Here is a 27,128-nt window from a genome sequence, read left to right as displayed (position 1 = left end):
AGCCACTGCCTGAGGCTTCGCCGTAGGGACCGACCACCACCTTAACTGATCAGGCTTCACAACATCACAACACACCACCAATCTAGGCTTCATAACAACATAGCACCATGAAATCCTTATTCCCATTGTTGTCGAACCATCGCCACGACAACACGCTCAATCGATCTGAACCCTAAGACGCCACTGCGATCTAAACCCCTTTAGAAACTCCCACCTCGATGAAGACAAAGATAACGAAGTTGACAAACCACTGCAGAAACTCTTCGACCAATGAATAAAATTCTGATTGTAACCTCCACCACCTCCACCTCCACCTCCTCTACTTTCTCCACTTGACCATAAAGGCCTTGCTGATTTGTGAGTATCGAAGGATTAGAGCAAGTGAGATCATGAGGTAGAGATAGAGAAAACCTAACCTTTTGTATTTTTGTGTTTAGTTCAGAAAAAATATAATGCAAGAAAATATGAGAATTGAGAAATTTTAATTTTAATTCAAATAAAATTTTAATTTTCAGTTTAAATTAAAATTAAGAAATTAATTTTTTAAAATAATTTATATGTTGACATGGCATTTTTAAATGCCAAATAAATTTTTATATTATTATTTTAATAGCCACGTCAGCATTTAATGTGTCAACTGGGCACTCTGCCTACCACGTAGGATTTTTCTGTGAGTGAATTAACGGCGAGGACCAAAATAAAATTGATTTTCTGTTTTTATGAACTAAAATAGTAGCAAAATAAAAATTTGGACCAAAATGAGAATTGGCCCAAAATATAGGGACAAAAAGTGTTTTTTTGCCTCTTTTTTTTTTTATTTTTATTTATTTTTTAATGGGAACACTCTTTAAAACAAAGTGACATGGAGGGCTTAAGCTTTTACTGTAAAAGTTTCTGTTTTGAGTCAAAGTGTAGTAACAGTTCTGAGTTTCCTTTGACTTTGGTTTCTGAGTTTGCCAAATTGAAAAGATAAAGATAGAGAGAGAGTTCCTATAGTATCTGTCAAATTACATTTCGTTTTTTTTTTTTTTTTAATTAATTAAGAATTTTAAGAATGATATATCACATCACTCATATCTCAATTTTCATTACTCAATATTCATTCCCATATCTCATATTTTATTCTCTTTTTCTCTTAACTTGCTCCCAACTTGTTTGGCTTTAGTTTCTACTAAAAATACTCATATTTAATTCAACATAATGGGTCCCACAAGTTTGACTAGTTAGAATGGTAACAATACACAAGTCACAATTCTCCTCCTCATTCTTCCCTCAGCCACCACTGCTCCTCCTCCTTCCCTCGAAAACATGTCAAGTTGTGTCACACTACCAAGATCCTCTTCCACTCCGCCACCTACCGCCACCTACCACCACCTACCACCACCAACAACCACAAAAGCCCACCAATCCCAACCCCTAAACCTAACTCATAGCACCTAACCACCACACAAAACACAACCCTTGTCCCACCTAACTCCGCCTCCTCCACCACGACCTTGGCCAAAAATTCCACTCTGCCTCCTACCACCACTGACAACAACTGCAACCCACAAAAACCCACCAATCACCACCCCTAAAAACCCAACTCACAACACCCAACCCTTCACCATCAGAACCCACAACCCACTCCGCATCTAACTTGCTTCTTTGTTGATTGGTCTCATGGTGGAGGATCTATTGAGTTGGAACAATGGAGGTGAACTGGAGAAGATGCAAATCATGTAAGAGCAGAGAGAGAGAGAGAGACATGTTGGGGATATTACACAAAGTAATAATGGAAGAACAAGGTTAACACAAAAGACAAACAGAAAATAGATAACTTGGAGGCACAATATCGTTTTCCTTAGACAATATTTGCCCCCCACACTATTGTTGCTAAATGGTTATCGCAAATTTGTCCCCAGGATACAACCAAGATGCAGTTGGGTTCTACTGATAGTGATTCTAAAGAATAACTACAGGATTTCTTTTGTTTCTCTCTAACTTATTATTTTGTGGAGAGTTAAAATATTTCCTTAAACTATTCACAAGGCTACCTCTTCAAACTCTCTAAACAGTCTCCTAAAAATTCTATAGAAAATCCTGTTTTACAACTTTCAATCGACCGAAAGTTCCTCTCGATTGATCAAGTGATCTTTTCGATTAATCAAATAGGAATCGAATAGCGATCGAACCATCCAGAGACTCTAGGATTATTTTCCTTATCATTTGGATCGATCGGGCCAAAGATTCGATTGATTGAAGATGCTAAATTTTGAATTTTCACTTAGAAAATTTGAGAACTTGAATTTTCACTTTAACAACTTTATGAAACAATATTCTCCATACTCAAACAACATTATTACAACATATTCTTTTATATACCTATATATACAACAAGAGAGAGAGACGAGAGATGAGTGTTCAAGACTAAGAGATAAGAAAGAGAAAGCTTAGGAAAGAGAAATCACTTCTTGCTAATAGAGACAACTCAGCCATGTGGGCCCCACTCATTGAATACATTTACAAAATTGCCATTGTAACTCAATTCTCATAATCTGAAAACACAAAAAAGTTGTTTTCAGTTTCTATAACTCTTACTCATTTTTTTAAGTAATGAGTTATGAGAATTGAAAACAAAACCTAAACAAAATAGCTAAACCAAACACCCCTTCACTCACCTAGTGCCAAAATCAAGAACCCTAAACAAATAAGCACAAAGAAATTTCAAACAATTAATAGAAGAAATTCGAATGAGTTTCCGTTTTGTTTCAATGAAATGTAGCTTTTGAGTTAGCTAAAAAATTTTGAGCTTGAAATGACATTTCCTTTTTTTGTTGTGAAGAAATTGGGAATTAGGGGATTTAATTGTGGAAAAAGTCTAGATCGCAAAATTTTTCACAACTTCTTGCCATAATTGTGATGTGGTAGAGTGTGATTGGTGAAGAAAATATGGTGGGTTCATATGTAAATTAATAATGTTTAACCACTTACAGTCTGTCACATCAAAGTTGTGACAACAAATTTGTGGAATAATTTGTGGTCTTAAAACTACTCTTTAGTTGTGTGTGAATGGTGTGTGTTAGTGGGAATTTTGAACTAGGTTTTCTAGGAAGAATTTGAGCTTCAAATTTGGTTTCTTTTTTCCTTTTGCAACTTAAGAATGTGGGAAATATTTGTATTTGATTGCTAAATATCCATCAATGTAAGTTCAATTTTGTTTTTTTGGGTTTTTTGTATTGTTAAAATTTGGAAATTAATACTAGTACAGTAGGGTTTATTTGTTCCTATAGTAATTAGTAATTTTTTCCTAGTAAAGAAGTTAACATTTTCTGGTTTTTTATTTTTTATTTTTTGCTTTTAATTTCCCAGAACCATTTGAGGACATGTTATGGATTATAGTGTTGTTTGGATGTTGGATTCATAAGTAAATAGATTTACATTTTTTTTGGCAAAAATACACTTTTGGTCCCTACATTTTGGGCCAATTCTCATTTTGGTCCCAATTTTGATTTTGCTACTATTCTAGTCCCTAAAAAACAGAAAATCAATTCTATTTTGGTCTCTGCTGTCAACTCACTAACTCAAAACTCCTACGTGGCAAACGAAAGCCCAGTTGGCACTGAAAATCCTGACATGGCTATTAAAATAATATTAAAAAAATACCACATCAGCTTCCACATCAACATCCACGTCGGCATCTTATTTTTAAAAATTAATTTATCAATTTTAACAAAATTAAAAAAAATGTAAAAACAAAATTAAAAATGTAAATTCAAATCATGTTGAAGAACATGAATAAACAAGAACTCAAACCCAGATTACAAGAACACAAACCCAAATCACAAGAACATGGTACTCAAAGATTTTCTTTTCCAACATTTCTCATATCACAAATTCAACTAAATACATAGAATTTCATCCCAAATATATCTCTAAAACCAGTAAATCAAAACCCAACCAAATCAACAACAAAATAACATATCACCGATCAGACCAACAAAACCCTACCTTTGTGCTTCCACAAATTCCAGCCAAAATCATTAAACCATAAACCATAGATCTCAACAAACCCCAGAGGCAGATCTGCATTTGAAATTGATTTTTTTTTTAAAAAAAAAAAATCCAAAAAGCCCAAATGTTGCTCATCGTTTTCTTTGCATCAAGACCCCATGGCTTCCATATCAAAACCTCAAATATAACCCATGAATAAGGTCCAAATGTGGCTTCCACGATCAAAACCTCAAATATCAAGACCCCCCACAGATGTTGATATATGCTTGTCATTGGTCAAGGGAGATGCCTAAGAGGTAGACCCACAACCTAAATAACCCAAACAATTGCCTATCAACAGCTGGGATTAGGATTAAGAGAGGAAAAGAGCAAGGGTGAGGTAGAGAGAGGTTTGAGAGCCACTACCTGAGGCTTCGCTGTAGGGACCGACCACCACCTTAACTGATCAGGCTTCACAACATCACAACACACCACCAATCTAGGCTTGACAACAACAAAGCACCATGAAATCCTTATTCCCATTGTTGTCAAACCATCGCCACGACAACACGCTCAATCGATCTAAACCCTAAGACGCCACTGCAATCTAAACCCCTTTAGAAACTCCCACCTCGATGAAGACAAAGATAACGAAGTTGACAAACCACTGCAGAAACTCTTCGACCAATGAATAAAATTCTGATTGTAACCTCCACCACCTCCACCTCCACCTCCTCTACTTTCTCCACTTGACCATAAAGGCCTTGCTAATTTGTGAGTATCGAAGGATTAGAGCAAGTGAGATCATGAGGTAGAGATAGAGAAAACCTAACCTTTTGTATTTTTGTGTTTAGTTCAGAAAAAATATAATGCAAGAAAATATGAGAATTGAGAAATTTAAATTTTAATTCAAATAAAATTTTAATTTTCAGTTTAAATTAAAATTAAGAAATTAATTTTTTAAAATAATTTATATGCTGACGTGGCATTTTTAAATGCCAAATAAATTTTTATATTATTATTTTAATAGCCACGTCAGCATTTAATGTGTCAACTGGGCACTCTGCCTACCACGTAGGATTTTTCTGTGAGTGAATTAACAGCAAAGACCAAAATAAAATTGATTTTCTGTTTTTATGGACTAAAATAGTAGCAAAATAAAAATTGGGACCAAAATGAGAATCGGCCCAAAATATAGGGACAAAAAGTGTTTTTTTGCCTCTTTTTATTTTTATTTTTATTTATTTTTTAATGGGAACACTCTTTAAAACAAAGTGACATGAAGGGCTTAAGCTTTTACTGTAAAAGTTTCTGTTTTGAGTCAAAGTGTAGTAACAGTTCTGAGTTTCCTTGGACTTTGGTTTCTGAGAAAATTTGCCAAATTGAAAAGATAAAGATAGAGAGAAAGTTCCTATAGTATCTGTCAAATTACATTTCGTTTTTTTTTTTTAATTAATTAAGAAATTAAGAATGATATAATGTTTCAAAAGCTTGTTTCATTTTCTTTCTGTTGTTTTGTGTGTATATATATATATATATATATATATAAATATATAAATTTTTTTTTTTCTATATATGGAATGACTTGCATTGTGCCATAGGGGTGTGGGAAAATGGATCCTAAACTTAATGACTTACATTGTGCCATAGTGATGCTTGGAATTTCACAATATTTGTTTATTGATGCATGTACATGGAAAAGTTCATTGATACTCCAATTCAATTCTCATTTAGGCAAGTAAAGGGAAGGAATGAAACGCTATGTACCATAAAAGAATTCTGTGGCAAATGCGTTGCTGATTTCCCTTTACAGGTAAACTGGATAATATTTTGGTCTCTTGGGTCAATTTTGTTCCCCTTGATGCAGCACTTTTGAAATATATACTTTTTTTGTTAGGGGACTACAAAATTACAAATGGGAATGAATTTATGTGTAAACAGGAGCTTATTGATGTAGCTGAAGCTAGTGGGCTTTCTTGGTCACTAATTGGCTAAAAAAACCATTTAAACATCTCTTGGCACATTTATCATTTATGATGTCCAACATAAGAAAGTTTTAATTGACATTTTAGACACTAATGATTAACGAGGCATGTCAAACAAAAGATCAGATCTATTGGAGCAATATTTAGGCATGTCCATGTTTAAGACCAACATGAATATAATAAAAATGTCTGCACCCCAAGAAATCCATGTTCTCAATCTCGAAATCACAGGTTGGAATTCACCAAACATCAAAACTCAAAAGATACCGGTTGGAAATCACATGAATTTTTTAATCCAATGACAATTAGCACGATAGGATAACGGGGAATATCATTTATCCATCTGTTGTTATTGGGGAAATATTTGTTATACACACCTTGTCGCACATACATTTTTTAAGATTTACACACATGAAAATTGCACCGAAAATGGGACAAAAAGCAAAAGTCAAAAAACTATTTTGGTTTTTAAACTTTATAAAAAGTTTGTTTTTATCCCTTAATTTTAAAAAGTTCATTTTTCGTCCATAAATTATGTAAAGTTCAACAATTACAAATGTTTTACTTTCTTAAACTTTACTAAAAATTTATTTTTAATTCCTAAACTTTGAAAAAAAGTTAGGGTATGTTTGGTAACTGTTTTTTCTATTTATTTTCTATTTCCAAAAATAAATTCCTATTTTTTGGACTAAAAAACTTGTTTAACAGCCCAACATAGAAAGAAAACAAAAACTATTATCAAAACTTAATTTGTAAAGGAAACTGAAAACAGGCAAATGACTGTTTTCAATTTCTAATTTTCAAAAGTCAATGAAAATACGCATTTAATTTAATGAATCTATCTCATTTAATGAGTTAACATTAGAGTTCAAATCCTAGTAACAACATATTTTAATATTTTCTATTTTTTTCTTCAAAAAACCATCTTTTTAATTTCAAAAATACAAGAAAATTGTTTTTCCTTTATATTCCCCAAAACAAGTTTTTGAAAATAGAAAACAAAAACTGTTACCAGACATAACCTTATATTTTCATCCTTATTTTTAACTTAAGTCTAAATTATTAAAAAAAAAAATTAAGTATGAAAAGAAAGAACTTTTTATAGTTTAAGAACTGAAAAATAAAAATAAAAAAAATAATAAAATAAAATAAAACACACACACACACACACACACTTACTTTTGGTAAAGTTTAGGTGAGTAGTTCTAGTTTTCTAAGATCATAAATTATTTTACAACTTTATATTATAATTTTGTTGTGATAGATTGTGAGTGGTTGTCTATCACTTACATATAAATCTACTATTTTTTCTTCATGACTCACGCTCTTCTATGTCACAATTGTGACAAAGAAGTTGTAAGAAAATTTGTGATACTAGATTTTCTAATTTTAAAGATTAAAATGGTATTTTATCAAATTATAAATGACCACCCAACCAAATCCTACCACATCATCCAACCAAAAAAAAAAAAAAAAGGTCAAAATCATCATTTTGACTCATAACTGACTTTCCCAAAATCAAAAAGAAAAACATGGCGCCATAATTCCACTGATCTTCTTCTTCTAAACAAAAACCCGAAAAAACCATAGAATTTTAAATAATGTCATTGATTTGTTCTTAACAATTAATTATATTAAATTTTCGATTATTCCAAAAGCTATGAAGATTCTCCATGTTAAGTTAACATTGTCCCAATGGTCTAGAAATGATGGATTTAAAAATTTAATCTAATAAATTCATTCCATTGGCAAACTTAAATTCACACAAGTAATGATAGATATTTTTAGTAATAAAATAGAAGCATATGATTTCCAAATTTACGTCATTTTTTTCGTCTCTGATATTACATAAGTCATAGCTCCTACATTTGCAAGCAGTCACTTTATTTAACTTCATGCTATTGGTGGTGGTGGTGATGGAACAGTGTAACCTGCAATGGATATAACAAGAGTTAAGCGAAACATGTATAAACCCAAATTGCGATTCCATAAACGACTAAGTAAAGCAAACCTTTTTTGTTTTTTCTACTTCAGAAAAGTAAAGCAACTCAAGCCATAGATCAAAGAAAATACAAAAGGAATAATTTCATTTTTACCTAAGTCAAAATAAGTTCGAATATGTGTATTTGAATTAACTTATCATCCATTTGTTTATTTCAATTATTTAGTTATCTATATTACCATTTAAAGGGCTTTTAAGCTACTTAAACTGTGAGCTCTGTCTTGAATATTTCAAAATATCCCATCTTTGCCTGCTTATAGGTTTTCAATTAAGGGAGACAAATTTGAAAAATAAAAGCTCACAATTTAAAACCTCTCACTAACCCACTTTCTTAGTAGTTTACAATCTTCTTATCTCTTATTATTTTTGAAATTTAAATAGATGCACCCTATTTTCCTCCTTATCTCTTATCATTTTTTTAAATTTAAACAGCCACACTCTATTTTTTAATGCTAAACATTATAAAAGATGTTAAAAACTTTAAAAAGTTGTACATAACCAAAATAAAAAACTAATCCAAACTTATGCTAATTTACCAACTCATCACCAAACAAAAAACATACACACACACAACATTCATTTCCACTTACCATATGGAATAAAAGGAACACATAAATTGTGGAGAATAGGTTCATATATATGGGAAATGTTAACAAGTATTTACTGGTGCTTGTTAAGGTGCAAAAAGGACAAAAAAAAATGTTAAAAAAAGTCAAAAAAATACACTAAGCAGTACTTATAAAGCTGAAAAAAATGAGATAAAGTTGTGTAAAAAAAACAAAAATATTCCAAAAAAGTTGCTAACTTGCCCGATTAATACAACCCTATATATATATATATATATATATATATATAAAAGAGTTTTAGGAGTTTCTTACTTCCACAGGTGGTCCCAGGGGCCACTGGCCTGCCACAGTACTTTGCTACAAAGATCACTTTGTCCATGTCAATCATCTTCTCAACATCCGCGGTCATGTGCTGGCACAAGCATGGCATGTCCACCTTCTGGATAACACTGCAGCATTGTTGAGATGGGTTCATCTTTGGCATACCCTTTTGAACGTACATAGCACATTGAGCTGCCAAACCCTGCATGTCACCTTGGCAGTCGTCGCCAACAACCATGTTGTTGTTCTTACCGGAGAACAGAATCCCAGTAACGGCGAAGAAAGCCAAGAGCAAGATGTTAGTATTGAAGTACATTGCCATATCTCTCTTACGATATTGTATGTGTGTGTGTGTGTTGGTTGGTTCATTAATGGGGTGGTGAGAATTGGTTTTTATAGGGGTTTTAAGGGAAAGATTAGGATGAAAAACTTAGCTTTTGAGCCTTGAAATTGGGCTAATTTTATGCAGAACCATGCGTTACTTGCGGTTTTGGTGGTGCAAATGGGTTGATATTCATGTGAACAAACTTATTTCTTCACACTAAAATACAGGCAAAAAGCTTACTTGTTTGTTACCTTTTTTTGGAAGTAGGAGCCTTTCGCATGCAATGCATGCATAACGTTAAAACTCTGTGTCGATGATGTGTAAAAAGCTAGCTTAAACTTGTTTGTTTCCTTTTTATTTTTTTTGGACTGAAAAAGAACATGATAGAAACTCCATTATTTTGTAAAAGGAAATGAGGAATATATAAAATTGATATATAAGAAGAATTTATAAGAGGTACAAACATATTTAAAATTTACATCCTTACAGCTAGCTAAGTAATATTACCTGATCTATTTCATTAAAAAAAAAAAAAGTTTGAATAATTTTTTCGGTTCTTATTGTAACAATTGAATCAGGGACTGAAGATTATATATAGGTAACAACTAAATTACCTATATATAGCTAATATATATAGGTAATTTGCTTTTTCCGTTCTTACCTATATAAAGCTAAAGTTTGAGTAATTTGTTTTTTCCGTTCTTATTTGTACTGTTAAAGTCTGACTTGTTTTGTTTTTGGGTTGATGCTTTATTTCAGTTGCTTTGAATGCATGAGGTTCTGATTGTTGATTATTTTGGTACTCACAGTTACCTCTCCTACAATAAAATTTCTGGAGCTGTACCAATTGGACTTGCTAATATTCCTAAATTGATCTACTTGTGAGTTCTCTTTCAAAACTTTTATTTCTATATTTGATTGGTTATTGTTAAGGAGTTGAATTTCATAGAGATGGGAGTATGAGTGCCATATTTGTACCAAATCTGCCTATGAACGCAACTGTTGAACAACTTGAAGCGGTTTTCAACAATTTTGGGCCTATTAAGCATAATGGTATTCAAGTTGGAAGTAGCAAGGTATGGTTCATATTTAACTTGGTTAACTCCATTTAGATTTCTTATTTATAATGATGTTCACATGTTTTTTATTTTGCTATCTTCCATCCAGCAATAGGGGGGACATGTTTTAGTTTTGTGGAATTTGAATTTGCCAGTTTGATGCAAAGTGCTATTGAGGTATTGACTTTTCTGTTTTATATTCTTCGCCACCTAATTTGTTGTTATCTTGTATATTGGGGATTAACCTTTTAATCAACAATAACTTACCTCTCTAAACTACCATTGTACAGTCTAAGCTTCATTACAAAACTTCATCCTCTGTTTTTTGTATGGCTGTCGTGATTAACTTTTCTTACTTTGTGGATAAGTGTCGTACGCATGTTAACTTAATGTTGTGAAGTCAAGTAACTTATGTGTTTTTGTCTCATGGATTCGGTTATTTTATGTGATTAGAGTCTGGAGTCTTTGAGTGCCTGCTGGATGGGCCATGGCTACCTTTTGTGCTGTTTTTTTTTTTTTTTTTTTTTTTTTTTCCCTGGCTCAAGAGTTTTTAACTTTTTAGTAGTTTTATTTTTATTTTAGTTTCTCAGTTAAATTGGAAAATTTGTAACTACATTATTTTTGGAATAATTTTTTTGAAAGGTTTAATTAGTGATATGCTTAATATAATTGTGTACGTGTCTCCTTGTTTTGATCAATTACTTATTGCACAAAATTCTGTGCACTAGCTAATTACACACTTTCTCTGCACAGCTTTCTATAACAAAAGAAGTTTACAAGATAATTAACAAGTTTCAGCTAAAGCTTTAAGAAGTGGTACTATAAGTAGATTAACCTTTTTAACCATTGGTGATATCTCAGTACAATTTATCCTAGTATCTCTTAAATGATCATGATCAATGCATATTCATTATCTTGAACTTGTATAAGCAGATTCAGCATTTTTAGCCATTCTCCTGTCTTTATGTATTTTTTGGAAGTTAATAAAAAAATGATTTAAATTTTTACCTGTTTTTTTTTCCACATTTTACATTGTGTCAAACATTGAAAAATATTTTACACAATATTTTCATGTAGACTGTCAAACACTATAAAATAAAAATATTTTCCTGAAAATATTTTATATGTAAAATATTTTATTTTTATAAATATTTTACATCAAAACAAATATAGCATTAATTATTTAAAAGTAAAAACTTTACGTTTAGTTATTGTAAAGTTTTTTGAGAAGATATTTACTGTAAAGTTGATTGAGTTTGAAAATTTTGACAGGTTTGTTGCTCAAAGTTTTGGTGTGCATTAGACTTATTGAGATTTTGAGGTGTACAGCTCAAATTTTCAATTAGTCTAAAGCAAGGCCCTGTGTGGTCTGTGTGGATTGTAGTGCCGTGCACACTGCGTAGTGTTGGAGTGGGAATCTTGTTTGTTTGTTTGTCCTCCTTTTGTTTATTTATTTGTGATTTGTCCTGACATACTTTTTAATTAATTAATCTTAGTAGTATAATTAATATATTTGTTAGAACATTATTGAAACTTTTATTGGATTTGTAGATTTGGGGAAAAAAACTACAATATTTGACTTTTTTATAAAAATAATTCAAATAATATTAGTTCATTGAACCAGCATCTCAAATTGTGTATGCATATATGTGAGTATCATGTTGTTCAACGTGACGAAATTCAACAAGATTACATTAAATTTGGTCCACACTAGCCTCCTCTTACAACATTCAAAAAACTCCGACAACCAAATCATCATTGTAGCTTTTAAGACTTTCTTTCACAAATTTTTTTAATACTTCACCCCACTTCCCCCACCCTCAATCAATCTCCTGGCCCCATCCCTAAATTGAATTATTAAAAAAGACAAAAGAAAAAATATATATATTTATAAGTTAAGAGATCATGATCACATGTAATCAATCTGACGATCTTATTCTTTTATTATGTAGTTTTAGCCAAATGTTTCTTTTACAATAACTTTTAGGAAAAATTACAAATTACTCCCTTTTAGTTTGGTTTTGTCATAATTTAATAAATATTTGAACTCTCAATTGTTATATTTGGCCTCTCAAAAGTTTGAATTAAAATATAAATTGTTTGGTTTTTTTTTTTTTTCCAAATTATTAGATTTTGTAGTTGTGGATAAAAATATCCCCTTTTGGTATGGCCTAGTACAATCTAGCCTCACAAGTTTTCTCAATTAATTACTACATGTTGACTCCCTAAAGTTTGATTTTTATTTTTAATTTTTTATTTATTTTATATTCAATAGTTACAATAATGAGGAGGAGAGATTCAAATTGTACTTCTCTTAATAAAGAAGAATGTACGATGCTACTAAGTTATGTGATTCTTGACCCTAAAGTTTGGATTGAAATGAAACTATTAGGGATAATTTGGAGAAAACTCTAACAATTTCATTTTAGTCTAAATCTTAGGGATTAAATGTAATATAAATATTTGTGATTTTGTGTTCTAAATTGTGATAGAGCGCAAATCATAGAAAGATGGTACATAATTATCCTTAACTTTTAGTTTCAAGATCATACTTGATTCAAACCTAAAGTAATTATTGAGGCAACTTGTTCACAACTTAGATCAACTAGTCTAATAATTTACTTATTCCATTCCTTTATATAAGTTGTAACAACGATAACTTGCCCTACCCTCCCTTGAAAGTTACCATAGCTTTTGAGTGGAGTTGTGATATGTCTTTGTGTTAGAACCCTTTTCTCTTTCCATTGTGTGTGTGTGTTTGTTTCTCAAAAAAAAAAAAAAAAGGTTGTAACAACGTACGACCAAGTTTGTCACAATATAGTAATCTAATATTTTATTTTCAGTTTTTTCTGATATAAAATGTTTTATGTTGAAAAATGCAAGAAAAATAATATATTTACTAGCAGGCACATTACTTTTTGTTAGCTTTAAAGGACCTACACACTGGAAGAGTGATGAACATTTATGAGTTGATACCTTCTCTAGTTGGAGTTCATATTAATTTCTTTATTTTAAAATTATGTAGATTTATTTCTAAATGTACTCAACATTAAATAGATCTGCTAATATAATATATTTATTAATCAAGAGTCTCGTAATTTAGTAACATTGTCAAATTCTTCCATGCATGAAAGAAAATATAGGCTCAACTATATGGATATGTTGAATAAGATATATGCTTAAATGTTGAACTCTAAAGTCTAAACTACTTACAAATAGCATTGCCTGTTTGTTTGGTTAGGGAGAATTTAATTGTATACGTAACACTTTTGTTTTTCACTTACTTGATGTGAAAATCATAAGTATGATTTAGTCTAAAAAATCGCCCAGAATAAGGCACTTGGTGGAAACTTCAGATTGCCAATACGAACGCAATCATGAGTTTTCGCAAGCAATTACGCTTGCTGACCAATACGAATGCTTAAAAACTCTCCTACGTACTCTTACCTTTTTATTTTCTTAGTTTTCGTTTTTTTTCAAGTATTTGAAGTTTGAAAGGGACTTTTCTCTGTTTCCAGCTCCTCTCTGCCCTATAAATAATAGCCGCATTCTCTTCGTTTGTATCTCACTATATACATTATTAGACAATAGCCATATTATTCATAGAGCTAGCCAATGAGCTTTAAGAAACAATATTGGAATCTCAAAAAGAGAAACAATATATTATTGAAGACATGGCGTTGAGTTAAGAATCAGCAACTTTCTGTCTAAGATTGCAACCAAAAACTGTTGATTATTGCAACCTTAGACAAAAGTTGTTGATTCATACTCAACGCCAAAAGATAAATCCATATCCACAAAGCCATGTTGTTGTCTAGAAAGCGAACATTTCATGCGTGTGCAAGTTAGTGCCTGCAAGACGATTGACATAGACAAAGTGGTCTTTGTACCAAAGTCCTGTGGCAAAGCCACTAGCCCCTGTGGAGGTAAGAAATTCTTTGAGCCATAAAACTCTTTATAAATTAAAAGTCTTTCCTCCATAATTTATGTGTCCCTTTTACTTCATATGGTAATTGGAAAGATCAATATTCTAGTTGGATTAATATCAATAATCCACACATACAATGTCAAGATCCCATATTTCGATAGAAGGTTCCATTGAGCAAACAGCTTTTAGCACCAACCTTTGAAAAAAAAGCATCAGATTTTTTTTGGAGACCCACCAATCCCATCTATTTGACTATTTCCCCGCCACCACCCAAATATCATCTCATATCTCTTTCCTGGCTGGCCAACTAAGCATAAACACAAACACACTCCTCACACCTATCATCTCATATCTCACTCCACCATTGTTTTTCTGACGGGATTCACCCGAAAATACCATATATAGGAAGCTCTTAGGCTCCACTATCTCATTTTTTTTAAGGTAAACTCTTAACGTTTTGGTGGATTTTCATGTTGTGGTTAGATTTCTTTCTAATATGATCTTCTTGGGTGATATCTATGTGACTAAATTTAGGACTTTGATTTTGTGTACTTTTTTGTGAATTGTTGTGGATATTTTTTGAAAAATCATGGCCAGTTGAGGTTTACCGACGGTAAATTGGACTTTGGCCTTCTAATGTGAAATAATTGGTAAATCTAATTTTTATTTCTATTGAGTTTATTTTGGAGCTAGTTGAAAGTTTAGATTTGGCTTGTAATGGTGGATTTTGTGATATATCTTGTTTCATGGGTCTCTATTAGTTATGTTTGGTAAATCTTAAGGGAGCAACTTGTAAAGTATTAGGATTTTATTATAAGAGTGAGTAGGATGGAATACAAGACGTTTTAAATATTTGGGTTTGCTTATTTAGTTGCTTAGTTAGCAACTTTCCATTTCATAGCTAGACGTATTATCAAGCTTGATATTTATCGTGATAGGTTTGTTTGACATTGTTTAGGCCTTAGTTGACCCCTTTTTGAAGCTTTGGAAGTTAGGTTTTTTGCGGATTACAATATAAGTGGCTTTTTAATGAAATTTTTTTAGAAAAATAATCATATTGCATAAAACGTTGGTTTTGGGTAACATATTTTGGAAAATTATTTGTGGAACTATGTTTTCCTAAAAGTGTTATGTTGTGACCCTGCTATATATGAAAAACGTATCATGTTTAATATTGTATATGGGGAAATGTATGAATATTAGGCATGGCAAAAACAATCATCTTTGAATTCTTTTGATAATAGATTTCATGAAATTATTGTATTGTTCAATTTCTAAAGATGCTTTTACCTTGACTAGTAATATTTGGGAAATTGATAGAAAATATTATTGACAATGAATGGTTTTAAAGTCCTTGAGAATTTTATGGATGTCTTGGTTATTGGACAATTTTTTGAAAATACTTGAACTAAACAATGTGTTTTGAATACATTTAACTTGTAAGTTTTTTATGTGATTTTGCCACTATACGATGATATTGGTGATTGCCCCATCTTTGTGACAACTTCTGTGTGACGTGTGATTGCCTTGCTTTTGTAATGTTGTCTTTGTGACGTGTGATTAACTTGTCTTTGTGATGACATCTTTGTGGCTATAAATGATTATCATAGTGGAACTTGCATTTCCCCACCCCTATTAATTATGCTATTTACTGGGTTCTACCTCATCCCATTCTTTCACCAAACTTTTTCAGAGTAGGCAGGAACCCTTTTGTAATAAGTTTTTGTGACTAGCAATAGTTAGACAACTACTGATGGAGGTTGGACTTTTGTGGTAAGGATCCTTAGGTATTGTACATTCTAGAGGATACTTGACGCATTCTTTTGTAACTAATAATAATGATGACTTTTATCCCTAATGGGACAAGTTATTGATATGTAATTATAAATTTTCAGACTTCCATTCTTTTGTGGTCAATGGTCCTTATAATTATTCATAGAACTCTGACTTACTTTGGAAGCACCCTTAACGAAATTGTCATCAAAATTTCTTGATGTTGGTGGAAATTCTTTGGATTGAATTGCAAACAAATTAACAAGTACTTTTGGGTTGTAGTTTCCTCATGCTTTGGACCATTTTTTGGGTTTCAGGCATGACACTTCGAGTGTAAAATATGTTGCTATAAGACCATCGTTTATGAGGTGAATGATTAACTTCATCCAAAAGAAATCTAATGGTTAAGAAAAAAAAAATTATATGCTGCATTGTTTGCAATAGTTTTCTCTTAGGATCAATCATATTATTTTTATAATTTATTAGAACAAGTATTGGGAAACATTTTCAAAGATTTCTGAAATTCTTTTTTGTGCCCAAAGCAAGGGCTGTCAAGAAGTCTGAATTAGATATAATTGAGTCCAGAACAGATTAAATAACTGGAATTCAAATTCAAATCTATATTTGATACCCCCAACCAAGTTCAGATTAAAAAGAGAAACAGTATTGTGGCATGGGATTTAGGGTCCATTTGGATACAACTTATTGTTGCTGAAAATTGCTGAAAACATTGTAACAAAATAATTTTTAAATATGTGAATAGTATCGTGGGACCTATTTTTAATATTTTTTAATGGGTAAAAAGTGCATGAACAGTGCGTGAACAGTGCACAGTAATTTTTGTCCCACAAAGTCAACAAAAGCTGGCGAAAAAAAAAAAAGGCAGAAACGCAACGCAACTAACCACGCTATTCAAACCCTCCCTTAGACTTCTTCTTATACCATGCACGTACTTGTGTAATTAGTAACTACAGAACAGCAAAAGGAGATGAGATTTGAATCTGCCCAAGTCTAAATACAAACATTGGGTATGAATTTTTATCTAGTTTGAATCCTGGCCAACCCCATTGAATGCGATAGCTGTTTGTTTATTAGAATAGGAGGAATTAGGAAGACAAAGTAAATGAAATACAAGAGTGAAATTCATCAGTTCTTTTGGATGAACATGCATACTTGAAAAACAAAAGCAAAATCAGTCTACATCACGCCTTTTTCTCCACCTCTAAGTGGACAATCAGTACAAAGTGGATTTGCTGAAATGATGATGTCATGGTGATTAGTGAACATATACTTGTTTGGATCACCATAATCAAATCCCTCATATATCCAAAGGATGAAAAAATAACTTTCTTTTTCAATAGTTTGGGGGACTAAAAACAAATTTTTGGTAAAATTTAAGTGCAAAAAGTAAAACATTATAATAGTTTAGGGATTAAAAAAAAAATTGTCAACAGTAAATAAGGATGAAAAATGAACATTTTAAAGTTTAAAATTTTTTAAAAAATTAGAAAAGTTTAGGGATCAAAATTATATTTTTACTGATAAAAAAAATACAGAATATTAGAAGTTGAACTCAATGGCTAAGAGCCATATGACAACATTTAGTCTTTAGGCTTAACAACTGTTAATGAGCCAGTGAAACAGCACTATAGGAATCACTGATCACATGTGTTCCTTCTTCAAGTGAGATGACAGGGTTTTGGTCCTCACTTTTGTGTTGTTGATTGGAAACGTTTTCGTTCACAAGCCTTTGTTTTAACAAGATCAATTTCCTTTTCAAAAAAAAAATATATATAAACATAACAACCACCCAATCAGCTTCTGCCACATCATCCCACATAAAAGTTCAAAATTGTAATTTCGTTCACAACTCGGAGTGACTCAGGGCCTGTTTGGTTCTCATATCACTCATATCTCACTTCTCATATCTCAATTTTCATTACTCAATACTGATTCCCATATCTCATATTTTATTCTCTTTTTCTCTTAACTTGCTCCCAACGTGTTTGGCTTTAGTTTTCTACTAAAAGTACTCATTTTTAACTCAACATAATGGGTCCCACAAGTTTGACTAGTCAAAATGGTAACAATAGACAAGTCACAATTCTCCTCCTCCCCTCAGCCACCATTACTCATCCTCCTTCCCTCAAAAACATGTCAAGCTATGTCACACTGCCAAGATCCTCTTCCACTCCACCACCTACCACCACCAACAACCATTGCAACCCACAAAAACCCACCAATCCCAACCCCCTTAAAAACCCAACTTATAGCACCCAACCACCACACAAAGCACAACCCTTGTCCCACTTGACTCTGCCTCCTCCACCACAACCTTGGCCAAAAATTCCACTCTACCTCCTACCACCACTGACACAACTGCAACCCATAAAAACCCACCAATCCCAACCCCTAAAAACCCAACTCACAGTACCCAACCCCTTACCATTGGAACCCACAACCCACTCTGCATCTAACTTGCTTCTTTGTTAATCAGTCTCATGCTAGAGGATTTGTTGAGTTGGAGCGATGGAGGTGAACTGGAGGAGATGCAAATCACGTAAGAGCAGAGAGAGAGAGAGAGATGTTGGGGATATTATACAAAGTAATAATGGAAGAATAAGGTTAATACAAAAGACAAATAAAAAATGGATAACTTGGAGGCATAATATCATTTTTCTTACATAATATTTGTCCCCCACACTATTGTTGCTAAAGGGTTATCGCAAATTTGTCCCCAAGATACAATCAAGATGTTAGGTTCTACAGATAGCAATTCTAGAAAATGACCACAGGATTTCTTGTGTTTCTCTCTAACTTACTATTTTGTAGAGAATTAAAATGTTTCATAAAACCATTCACAAGGCTTGAATCCTCTTCAAACTCTCTGAACAGTCACCTGAAAATTTTGTAGAAAATCTTGTTTTACGACTTTTGATCGGTCGAAAGTTCCTCTCGATCAATCAAGTGATCTTTTCAATCGATCGAACAAGAATCAAATAGCAATCGAACCATCCAAAGACTCCATGATTATTTGCCTCATCATTTCGATCGATCAGGCCAAATATTCGACCAATCGAAAATGATGAATTTCGAATTTTCACTTAGAAAATTCTAGAACTTGAATTTTCACTTTAAAGACTTTATGAAACAATATTCTCCAAACTCAAACAACATTATTACAACCTATCCTTGTATATACCTATATATACAACAAGAGAGAGAGATAAGAGAGATGAGAGTGTTCTAGACTAAGAGATAAGAGGGAGAAAGCTTAGGAATGAGAAATCGTTTGTTGTTGATAGAGACAACTCAGCCATGTAGGCCCCACTCATTTATTATGTTTACAAAATTTCCATTGTAACTCAATTCTCATAATCTGAAAACACAAAAAGGTTGTTTTCAATTTCTATAACTCTAACTCATTTTCTTGAGTAATGAGTTATGAGAATTGAAAACAAAAACTAAACAAAACAGCTAAACCAAACATCCCTTCACTCACCTAGCACCAAAATCAAGAACCCTAAACAAATAAGCACATAGAAATTTCAAACAATTAATCGAAGAAATTCAAATGAGTTTACGTTTTTTTTTTTTTTTTTTTTCCATGGAATGTAGCTTTTGAGTTAGCTAAAAAATGTTAAGCTTGAAACTACATTTCCTTTTTCGTTGCAAAGAAATTTAGAATTAGGGGATTTAATTGTGGAAAAAGTCTAGATCACAAATTTTTTCACAACTTCTTGCCATAATTGTGATGTGGTAGAGTGTGATTGGTGAAGAAAATATTATGGGTTCATGTGTAAATAATATTTAACCACATACAGTCTATCACATCAGAGTTGTGACAAAAAAGTTGTGGAATAATTTGTAGTCCTGGAACTACTCTTTAATTGTGTGTGAACAGTGTGTGTTAGTGGGAATTTTGAACTGGGTTTTCTAGGAAAAATTTGAACTTCAAATTTGGTTTCTTTTTTCTTTTTGCAACTTAAGAATGTGAGAAATATTTGTTTTTGATTGGTGAATATCCATCAATGTAAGTTCAATTTTGTTTTTTTATGTTGTGTTTGTGGGTTTTTTGAATTGGTAAAATTTGGAAATTAATACCAGTACAGTAGGGTTTATTTGTTCCTAGTAATTAGTAAGTTTTTCCTGGTAAAGAAGTTAACATTTGCAGGTTTTTTTATTTATTTCTTTATTTTTTTGCTTTTAATTTCCCAGAACCATTTGAGGGCATGTTATGGATTATAGTGTTGGTCAGGATGTTGGATTCATAAGTAAATAGATTTACATTTTTTTTTTTTGGCAAAAATACACTTTTGGTCCCTACATTTTGGGCCTATTCTCATTTTGCTACTATTCTAGTCCCTAAAAATAGAAAATCAATTCTATTTTGGTTTCTACTGTCAACTCACTAACTGAAAACTCCTACGAGGCAGACAGAAGCCTAGTTGGCATAGAAAATACTGATGTGACTATTAAAATAATATTAAAAAAATACCACATCAACATCCATGTTAGCATCTTATTTTGAAAAATTAATTTATCAATTTTAACAAAATTAAAAAAATGTAAAAACAAAATTAAAAATGTAAAAACACATAAATTCAAATCATGTTGAAGAACATGAATAAACAAGAACATAAACCTAGGTTACAAGAACACAAACCCAGATCACAAGAACATAGTACTCAAAGATTTTCTTTTCCAATATTTCTCATATCACAAATTCAACTAAATACATAGAATTTCATCCCAAACATATCTCTAAAACCAGTAAATCAAAACCCAACCAAATCAACAACAAAACATCTAAATCATCCAAAATCAACAACAAAACAGCATATCACCGATCAGACCAACAAAGCCAAACCTCTATGCTTCCATAAATTCCAACCAAATTCATCAAACCACAAACCACAGATCTCAACAAACCCCAAAGGCAGATCTGCATTTGAAATTGATTTTTTTTTTTTTAAAAAAAATCCAAAAAACCCAAATGTTGCTCATTGTTTTCTTCACATCAAGACCCCATGGCTTCCATGATCAAAACCTCAAATATAACCCATGAATAAGGTACAAATGTGGCTTCCATGATCAAAACCTCAAATATCAAGACCCCCATAGATGTTGATATGCTCGTCGTTGGTCGAGGAAGAAGCCTAAGAGGTAGACCCACAACCCAAATCACCCTAACAACCGCCTATCAAAGGTTGGGATTGGGCCTAAGAGAGGAAAAGAGCAAGGGTGAGGTAGAGAGTGGTTTGAGAGCCATTGCCTGAGGCTTCACCATAGGGACCAACCACCACCTTAACTAATCTAGGATTCACAACACACCCACCAATCTAGGCTTCACAACAACATAGCACCATCAAATCATTATTCCCATTGTTGTCGAACCAACGCCATGATAACACACACAACCTGTAACGCCCCAACCCACTTAAATAAATAAAAAAATAAATAAAAGGGATTAGATTTTTAAGGAGCCAAACGTGACCCACCTACCTCTTATTTCCCCACCACACACCACACACTCACAAATATCCCTCCTTATTTGGCCGGTCAACCAAGGGTCTTTCACATCTTTCTTTTCTTTTCATTTTCCTCACAAACACTCCTCTCTCACACTCCCTTTCTCTCCCGCCGGTACCACTCCTCACCACTTCCACCACCATTTTTTGACAAGATCACCGGAAAACTCCAAAGGAAAAAGGTAAAGCTCACATATCTCTATTATTTGAGGTAAAAAAATTCTAATATTTTTGGTGGGTTTATATGTTTTTGCTAGAGGCTTTCCTTATCTAAGCTTTGATAATGATACGCATGTGATTTATGAGTTTTAGAAATGATATTCATGTGTTTATATGTATGAGTTTTGTGTTGGTGGAATTATTTGATGGGTGGGTTTATAGTTTTTACAATGGTGGCTATCTAAGTGGTGAAGATTGGGGGTTTTGGCTCTTTAATGTGAGATAAAAGTTGAATATAATTTTTATTGAGTTATTTGAAGCTATTAAAAGATTTAAATGGTTTGTGTTGGAGAATATTGTGATTTTGGTTTCATGAGTCTCTTGATGATGTTGTGTAAATCTTATGAAAGCTACTCATAAATTGTTAAGATTTTAGTATTAGGGAGACGATATTGAATGGGTTAATTTTATAAATTGGAGCCTATGCCTTGTGAATGAATTGGTTGAGAAAGTTTGGAAGTGGAAAATATTATTTGTGAAGCTAAATACTAGGCTTGCCTAATTAAGTACTTATTTGGCAATTCCTAATTTGTAGCTAAATACAATTTCAAGTTTATGCTTATTGGGATAGGTTTGCTTGATATTTTTAGGTTCTAGCTAATCTCCTTTGGAACTTGAAGGATTAGGCTTCTTGCGGGTTGCAAGGTAAGTAACTTTTAATGGGATTTTTGGAAGATAACCATATTGCATAAACATTATTTTTGGGTCAAACACATTTTGGAAAATTATTTGTGGGATTATGTTTTCTTAAAATGTATTGTGTTATGACCTTATTGTATATGACTATTTATGAAACATGCATCATATTTGGTAATGCGAATGGGGAAATGCATGATTTGTTAGATTGGAAATGATAAGCATCTTTTATAAAATTCTTGGGAATGGATTTTATGGATTTATTGCATTATTTGCAAATTCTAAAGATGTTTTATTTTGACTTATGATAGTTGGGAAATTGACAGAAAATCTTATTGACAAGAAATGATTTTGGAAAATTTGAGAACCTCGTGTTGTATTGGATACTTAAAAGGTTTTTGTGAAACTACTTGGAAATAAATTGTGTTTTGAATTCTTGTAATCTATGAGCTCTTCATGTTTTTACCCTTGAGTTATGACATGTGATTATCCAGTGATTACCTAGCTAGATACTATAGTCTGTGTGACATTGGTATCTTAGCACCCGTCTTTGTACTGGTTATGAGTTCCGATTTTGTGTCGGCAAATGAGTTCTAGCTTTGTATCAGTAATTGTCATGTGGCCTTGGGTTAGATTTTTTGGTTTGGAAAGAGTTGTTATTGTTCACAACGTATAGTATGTAGTTTCATGTTGAGATATTTTGAGAAAATTATAGTATGTAGTTTCATGAGAGCATTTTGAGAAGTTTTGTGCCATGTCATTTTATTAATTCTTGTCATATTATTTTTGGAAATGGTTTTGTAGAAATTATTTGGAAATTCCCTAATTAAAACATGATTTGTAAATTGTTATCATCATGAAATTGCATTTCCCCCACTCCCATTAATTATGCTACTTACTAAGCTCTGTTTCATTTCATTATTTTACAAACTTTTTCAGAGTAGGCAACTATGAGATAGCTTTTTGGTGGCTAGCAGTAGTTAGACTAACTATTGATGGAGGCTGACTTTTGTGATGAAGATAATTGATAATGTATAACTTAGAGTAGGCTTAACTCAATTCTTTTGTATCTAATAGTGGTTATGCCTTTATTTCCACTAATGGAACAAGTTGATGATATGTAATTATTTATTCAGACCTCTATTCTTTTGTGACCATTGGTCATTGTATTTATTGCATAGAGCTCTGACTTAATTTGAGAGTGTTGATGCTCATTTTGGAAGCCCTGCAGTAAGAAGTAGCCCAACAATATGGGCAGAGAAGAGTTAGTGGATTGATAGAAAAACCATTAAACCCGAATGGCAAAAACAATAGATCATAAGCCCATAAAGTAAATAAATGGGCCTTGAGGAAAACAAATGGGCATAAAGAAGCCCAGAAAGAGAAGTAGTAAACCCACGAGCATTATGTGATGTAGAAAAGTAAGATTGGGCCATAACAAGCCTGAGGTAATAAAGTAAGAAAGTAAAGGATTGATGAAAAGCCCATAAACCCCAAGGATGAAGGATACGGCAATTGAGTCAAGGAAGCTCCAAAGAGTTAGTAAAAGCCCATGGGAATACAGAATTAGAAAATAGACCAAAGATGCCCAAGGAAAGCAAATGGGCCAAGGATGCCCAAGAAGAAAGAAGTGGGACAAAGGAGCCCACAAGCAATGTAATGGGCCAAGAAAGCCCAAAGTAGCATGAGTATAAATCCGATGACCATGCTGGGTCATTGTAACCTATTGAAAGAAGAATATGCAGCTGGCCTAAAAAAGACCCAGCAAACATGGGTCAAATAACACCACAGCAGAAATGGCAGAGTGGCAAGGTAGGAATGGTAGTAAGATTACAGAAGGAGCAAAGAGTGGGCTAAAGAAAGGAAAACCCACAATCAAGCAAGGCCCAGCCCTTGAAAGGAGCAAGCCAATAAAGAATCAGAAAACAGTTCACGCTATAAGAGGTCAAGGATGAGCAACATAATGCACAGATGAACCTCTATGCCATGGCAAACGCATGAGCAGTAGACAAGCTTTGGACGTACACGGAAGTGGAGCACACGCAAGGTCCAAGCACCACCAACCTGTACCCAGCCAATACAGGAGTGGTGGGTCATGGGTCAAAAGTAAAAGAGGGTATGGTCTAGCGGTGGAGAGAAGGGAAGCCTATTTTGGGGTTCCCACTCAGATTCTTTTGGGAAAGATGTCTTGTTGGGATGACATACCACCCAAAAGAAGGAAGGATGAGTTGGAACCGTTAGGTGCATGCCATGAGGGATAGCAAGAAAGAATACCTACACTATGATGGAGAAGAATGCCACTATGAACAAGCAAACAAAACAATCTTCTTTCCTTGGTAATGGGGAGTGACACAGCCAGCATAGGTAAGTGGTGGTGGCTGGTAGCTGACAAACCAATGGGTGGTAGGGAAAAACACCCTAAACCAGACAAAAATAGTTAAAAGCTAAAATGGTAAAAACCAGTCACGGCAGGTAGTATATAAAGGGTCCTTGCTGTGCACAGTAAGATCATCACAACAGTAGCAATCACTAGGAGAGAATCACAGCACCACCATCACCATAACACTACACAAGTAAGCACTAAGAAAGAAACAAAAGGAGGGAGAAAAGAATCAAAATAACAAAACGGAGAGAAAAGAGAAAGAAGAGAAATAGAGAGTGTAGAATGGCAGGCATGCACCAATAGGTTAATCCCTTCTCTCCCTCTAAAAGCGTACCCTCCATTGAGGATAAAGAATTCATTTGGGCACAAGCTATTCAGGCCTGTTCCCTCAAAGTTGATAATTTCTAAAGTAGGATCCTCCTGCAAGGTTATCCATGTTGAGGAAGTGGTTCCCTCCTTGGCCTTAGTCCCGCAACACAACTGAACATGGCAGACTAATCTTTTCATTCTTTGATTTTATCGCTTACTGCTATTGTTTCTTCTCTTGTCTTTGCAATTTCACCTATAATATGTTTCTTGTTGCTATATCGTTCTTTTCCTTATTTTAATTAAGGATCTCTTACTTGTTTTTACCTGACAGTAAACGTATTTCCTTCATCATTGTTTTATCGCATTTATTTGCCGTAACTCTCTTGTAATAGTTTCATTTTGTCTAACAGCAAGTGTATTGCTTTTGTTATTGTCATACTGTATGTGTTTGCCAAAACTCTTCTGTAGTAGCTTTGCTTGCCATGGGCATGTGACCAGAGTTTTGACAAACGAGGCATAGTTTGTGCACAAGCTAGACTAAGGTGAGTTGCAATTGGACTGATCTCAACTCTCTTATCCTGAATACTTGGGTCTCAGTACAATAAAAGGCAGTTCAGCCCAAAATCACAAAAGGCCCACCACAGGGAGTATATTTAATAGAATTATTATGATAACTCTTAATGTTGGTACTTGATATGATTTTATTTGGATTGGATTTCCAAAAAGAACAAAATCTATAGGTACCTTTGAGATGTTTTTCTCATGCTTTAGACCCTTTTGGGTTTGGGGCGTGACACAATCGATCGGAACCCTAAGATGCCACTGCAATCTAAAACCCTTCAAAAACTCCCACCTCGACGCAGACAAAGATAACGAAGTCGACAAACCACTGCAGAAACTCTTCGACTAGTGAATAAAATTTTGATCGTAACCTCCACCACCTCCACCTCCTCTACTTTCTCCACTTGACCATAAAGGCTTTGCCGATTTGTGAGTATCGAAGGATTAGAGAGAGTGAGATCGTGAGGTAGAGATAGAGAAAACCAAACCTTTTGTATTTTTGTGTTTAGTTTAGAAAAAATATAATGCAAGAAAATTATTTTTGTGTTAAATTAAAATTAAGAAATTAATTTTTTTTTTAATAATTTATATGCTAATGTGGCATTTTTAGATGCCAAATAATTTTTTTTATTATTTTAATATCCACATCAGCATTTAATGTGTCAACTGGGCACTCCATCTGCCACGTAGGAGTTTTCTGTTAGTGAGTTAACGGCATAGATCAAAATATAATTGATTTTCAATTTTTAGGGACTAGAATAGTAGCAAAATCAAAATTGGGACCAAAATGAGAATTGGCCCAAAATGTAGGGACTAAAAGTATATTTTTGCCTCTTTTTTTAATTATTTAAATTTTTTTATGGGAACCCTCTTTAAAACAAAGTGACATGAAGGGCTTAAGCTTTTACTGTAGAAGTTTCTGTTTTGAGTCAAAGTGTAGTAACAGTTCTGAGTTTCCTTTGACTTTGGTTTCTGAGAAAATTTGCCAAATTATTGAAAAGGTAAAGATAGAGAGAAAGTTCCTATAGTGTCTGTCCAATTACATTTTGTTTTTTGTTTATTTGTTTTTAATTATGAACTTTAAGAATCATATAATGTTTCAAAATCTTGTTTCATTTCCTTTCTGTTGTTTTGTGTGTATAATACACACACACACACACACATATATATATATATATATATTTTTTTTTTTTTCTATATATGGAATGACTTGCATTGTACCATAGGGGTGTGGGAAAATGGATCCTAAAACTTAATGACTTACATTGTGCCATTGTGATGCTTGGAATTTCACAATTTTTGTTTATTGATGTACATGGAAAAGTTCATTGATACTCCAATTCAATTCTCATTTAGGCAAGTAAAGGGAAGGAATGAAACGCTATGTACCACAAAAGAATTCTGTGGCAAATGCGTTGTTGATTTCCCTTTACAAGTAAACTGGATAATATTTTGGTCTCTTGGGTCAATTTTGTCCCCCTTGATGCAGAACTTTTGAAATATATACTTTTTTTGTTAGGGGGACTACAAATGGGAATGAATTTATGTGTAAACAGGAG

General features: G+C 33.0%; 1 protein-coding gene and 2 long non-coding RNA genes across 3 annotated transcripts; 2 read left to right on the top strand and 1 right to left on the bottom strand.

Annotated features, from left to right (window-relative positions):
- Positions 1-7,850: 7,850 nt before the first annotated feature.
- LOC112004949 (uncharacterized) lies at positions 7,851-9,168 on the bottom strand. The gene is made up of 2 exons (XM_024037188.2): positions 8,838-9,168; positions 7,851-7,888 (listed from the first exon to the last, which is right to left on the bottom strand). Exons 1-2 carry the CDS (start codon positions 9,166-9,168, stop codon positions 7,851-7,853), a joined length of 369 nt encoding a protein of 122 aa, XP_023892956.2.
- A 781-nt stretch (positions 9,169-9,949) lies between these two features.
- Positions 9,950-10,905, top strand: LOC136066106 (uncharacterized). Its single transcript, XR_010627605.1, has 2 exons — positions 9,950-10,247; positions 10,339-10,905. It is a non-coding gene; the product is annotated as an uncharacterized LOC136066106 (long non-coding RNA).
- A 10,664-nt stretch (positions 10,906-21,569) lies between these two features.
- LOC136066101 (uncharacterized) lies at positions 21,570-23,423 on the top strand. Its single transcript, XR_010627602.1, has 3 exons — positions 21,570-21,643; positions 22,271-22,325; positions 23,256-23,423. It is a non-coding gene; the product is annotated as an uncharacterized LOC136066101 (long non-coding RNA).
- The last annotated feature ends 3,705 nt before the right edge of the window (positions 23,424-27,128 follow it).

Source organism: Quercus suber, unplaced genomic scaffold (genome assembly GCF_002906115.3).
Source record: "Quercus suber isolate HL8 unplaced genomic scaffold, Cork oak 2.0 scaffold_28, whole genome shotgun sequence".
In the NCBI taxonomy this organism is placed as follows: domain Eukaryota; kingdom Viridiplantae; phylum Streptophyta; class Magnoliopsida; order Fagales; family Fagaceae; genus Quercus; species Quercus suber.
This window is presented reverse-complemented; position numbering and strand designations above follow the sequence as displayed.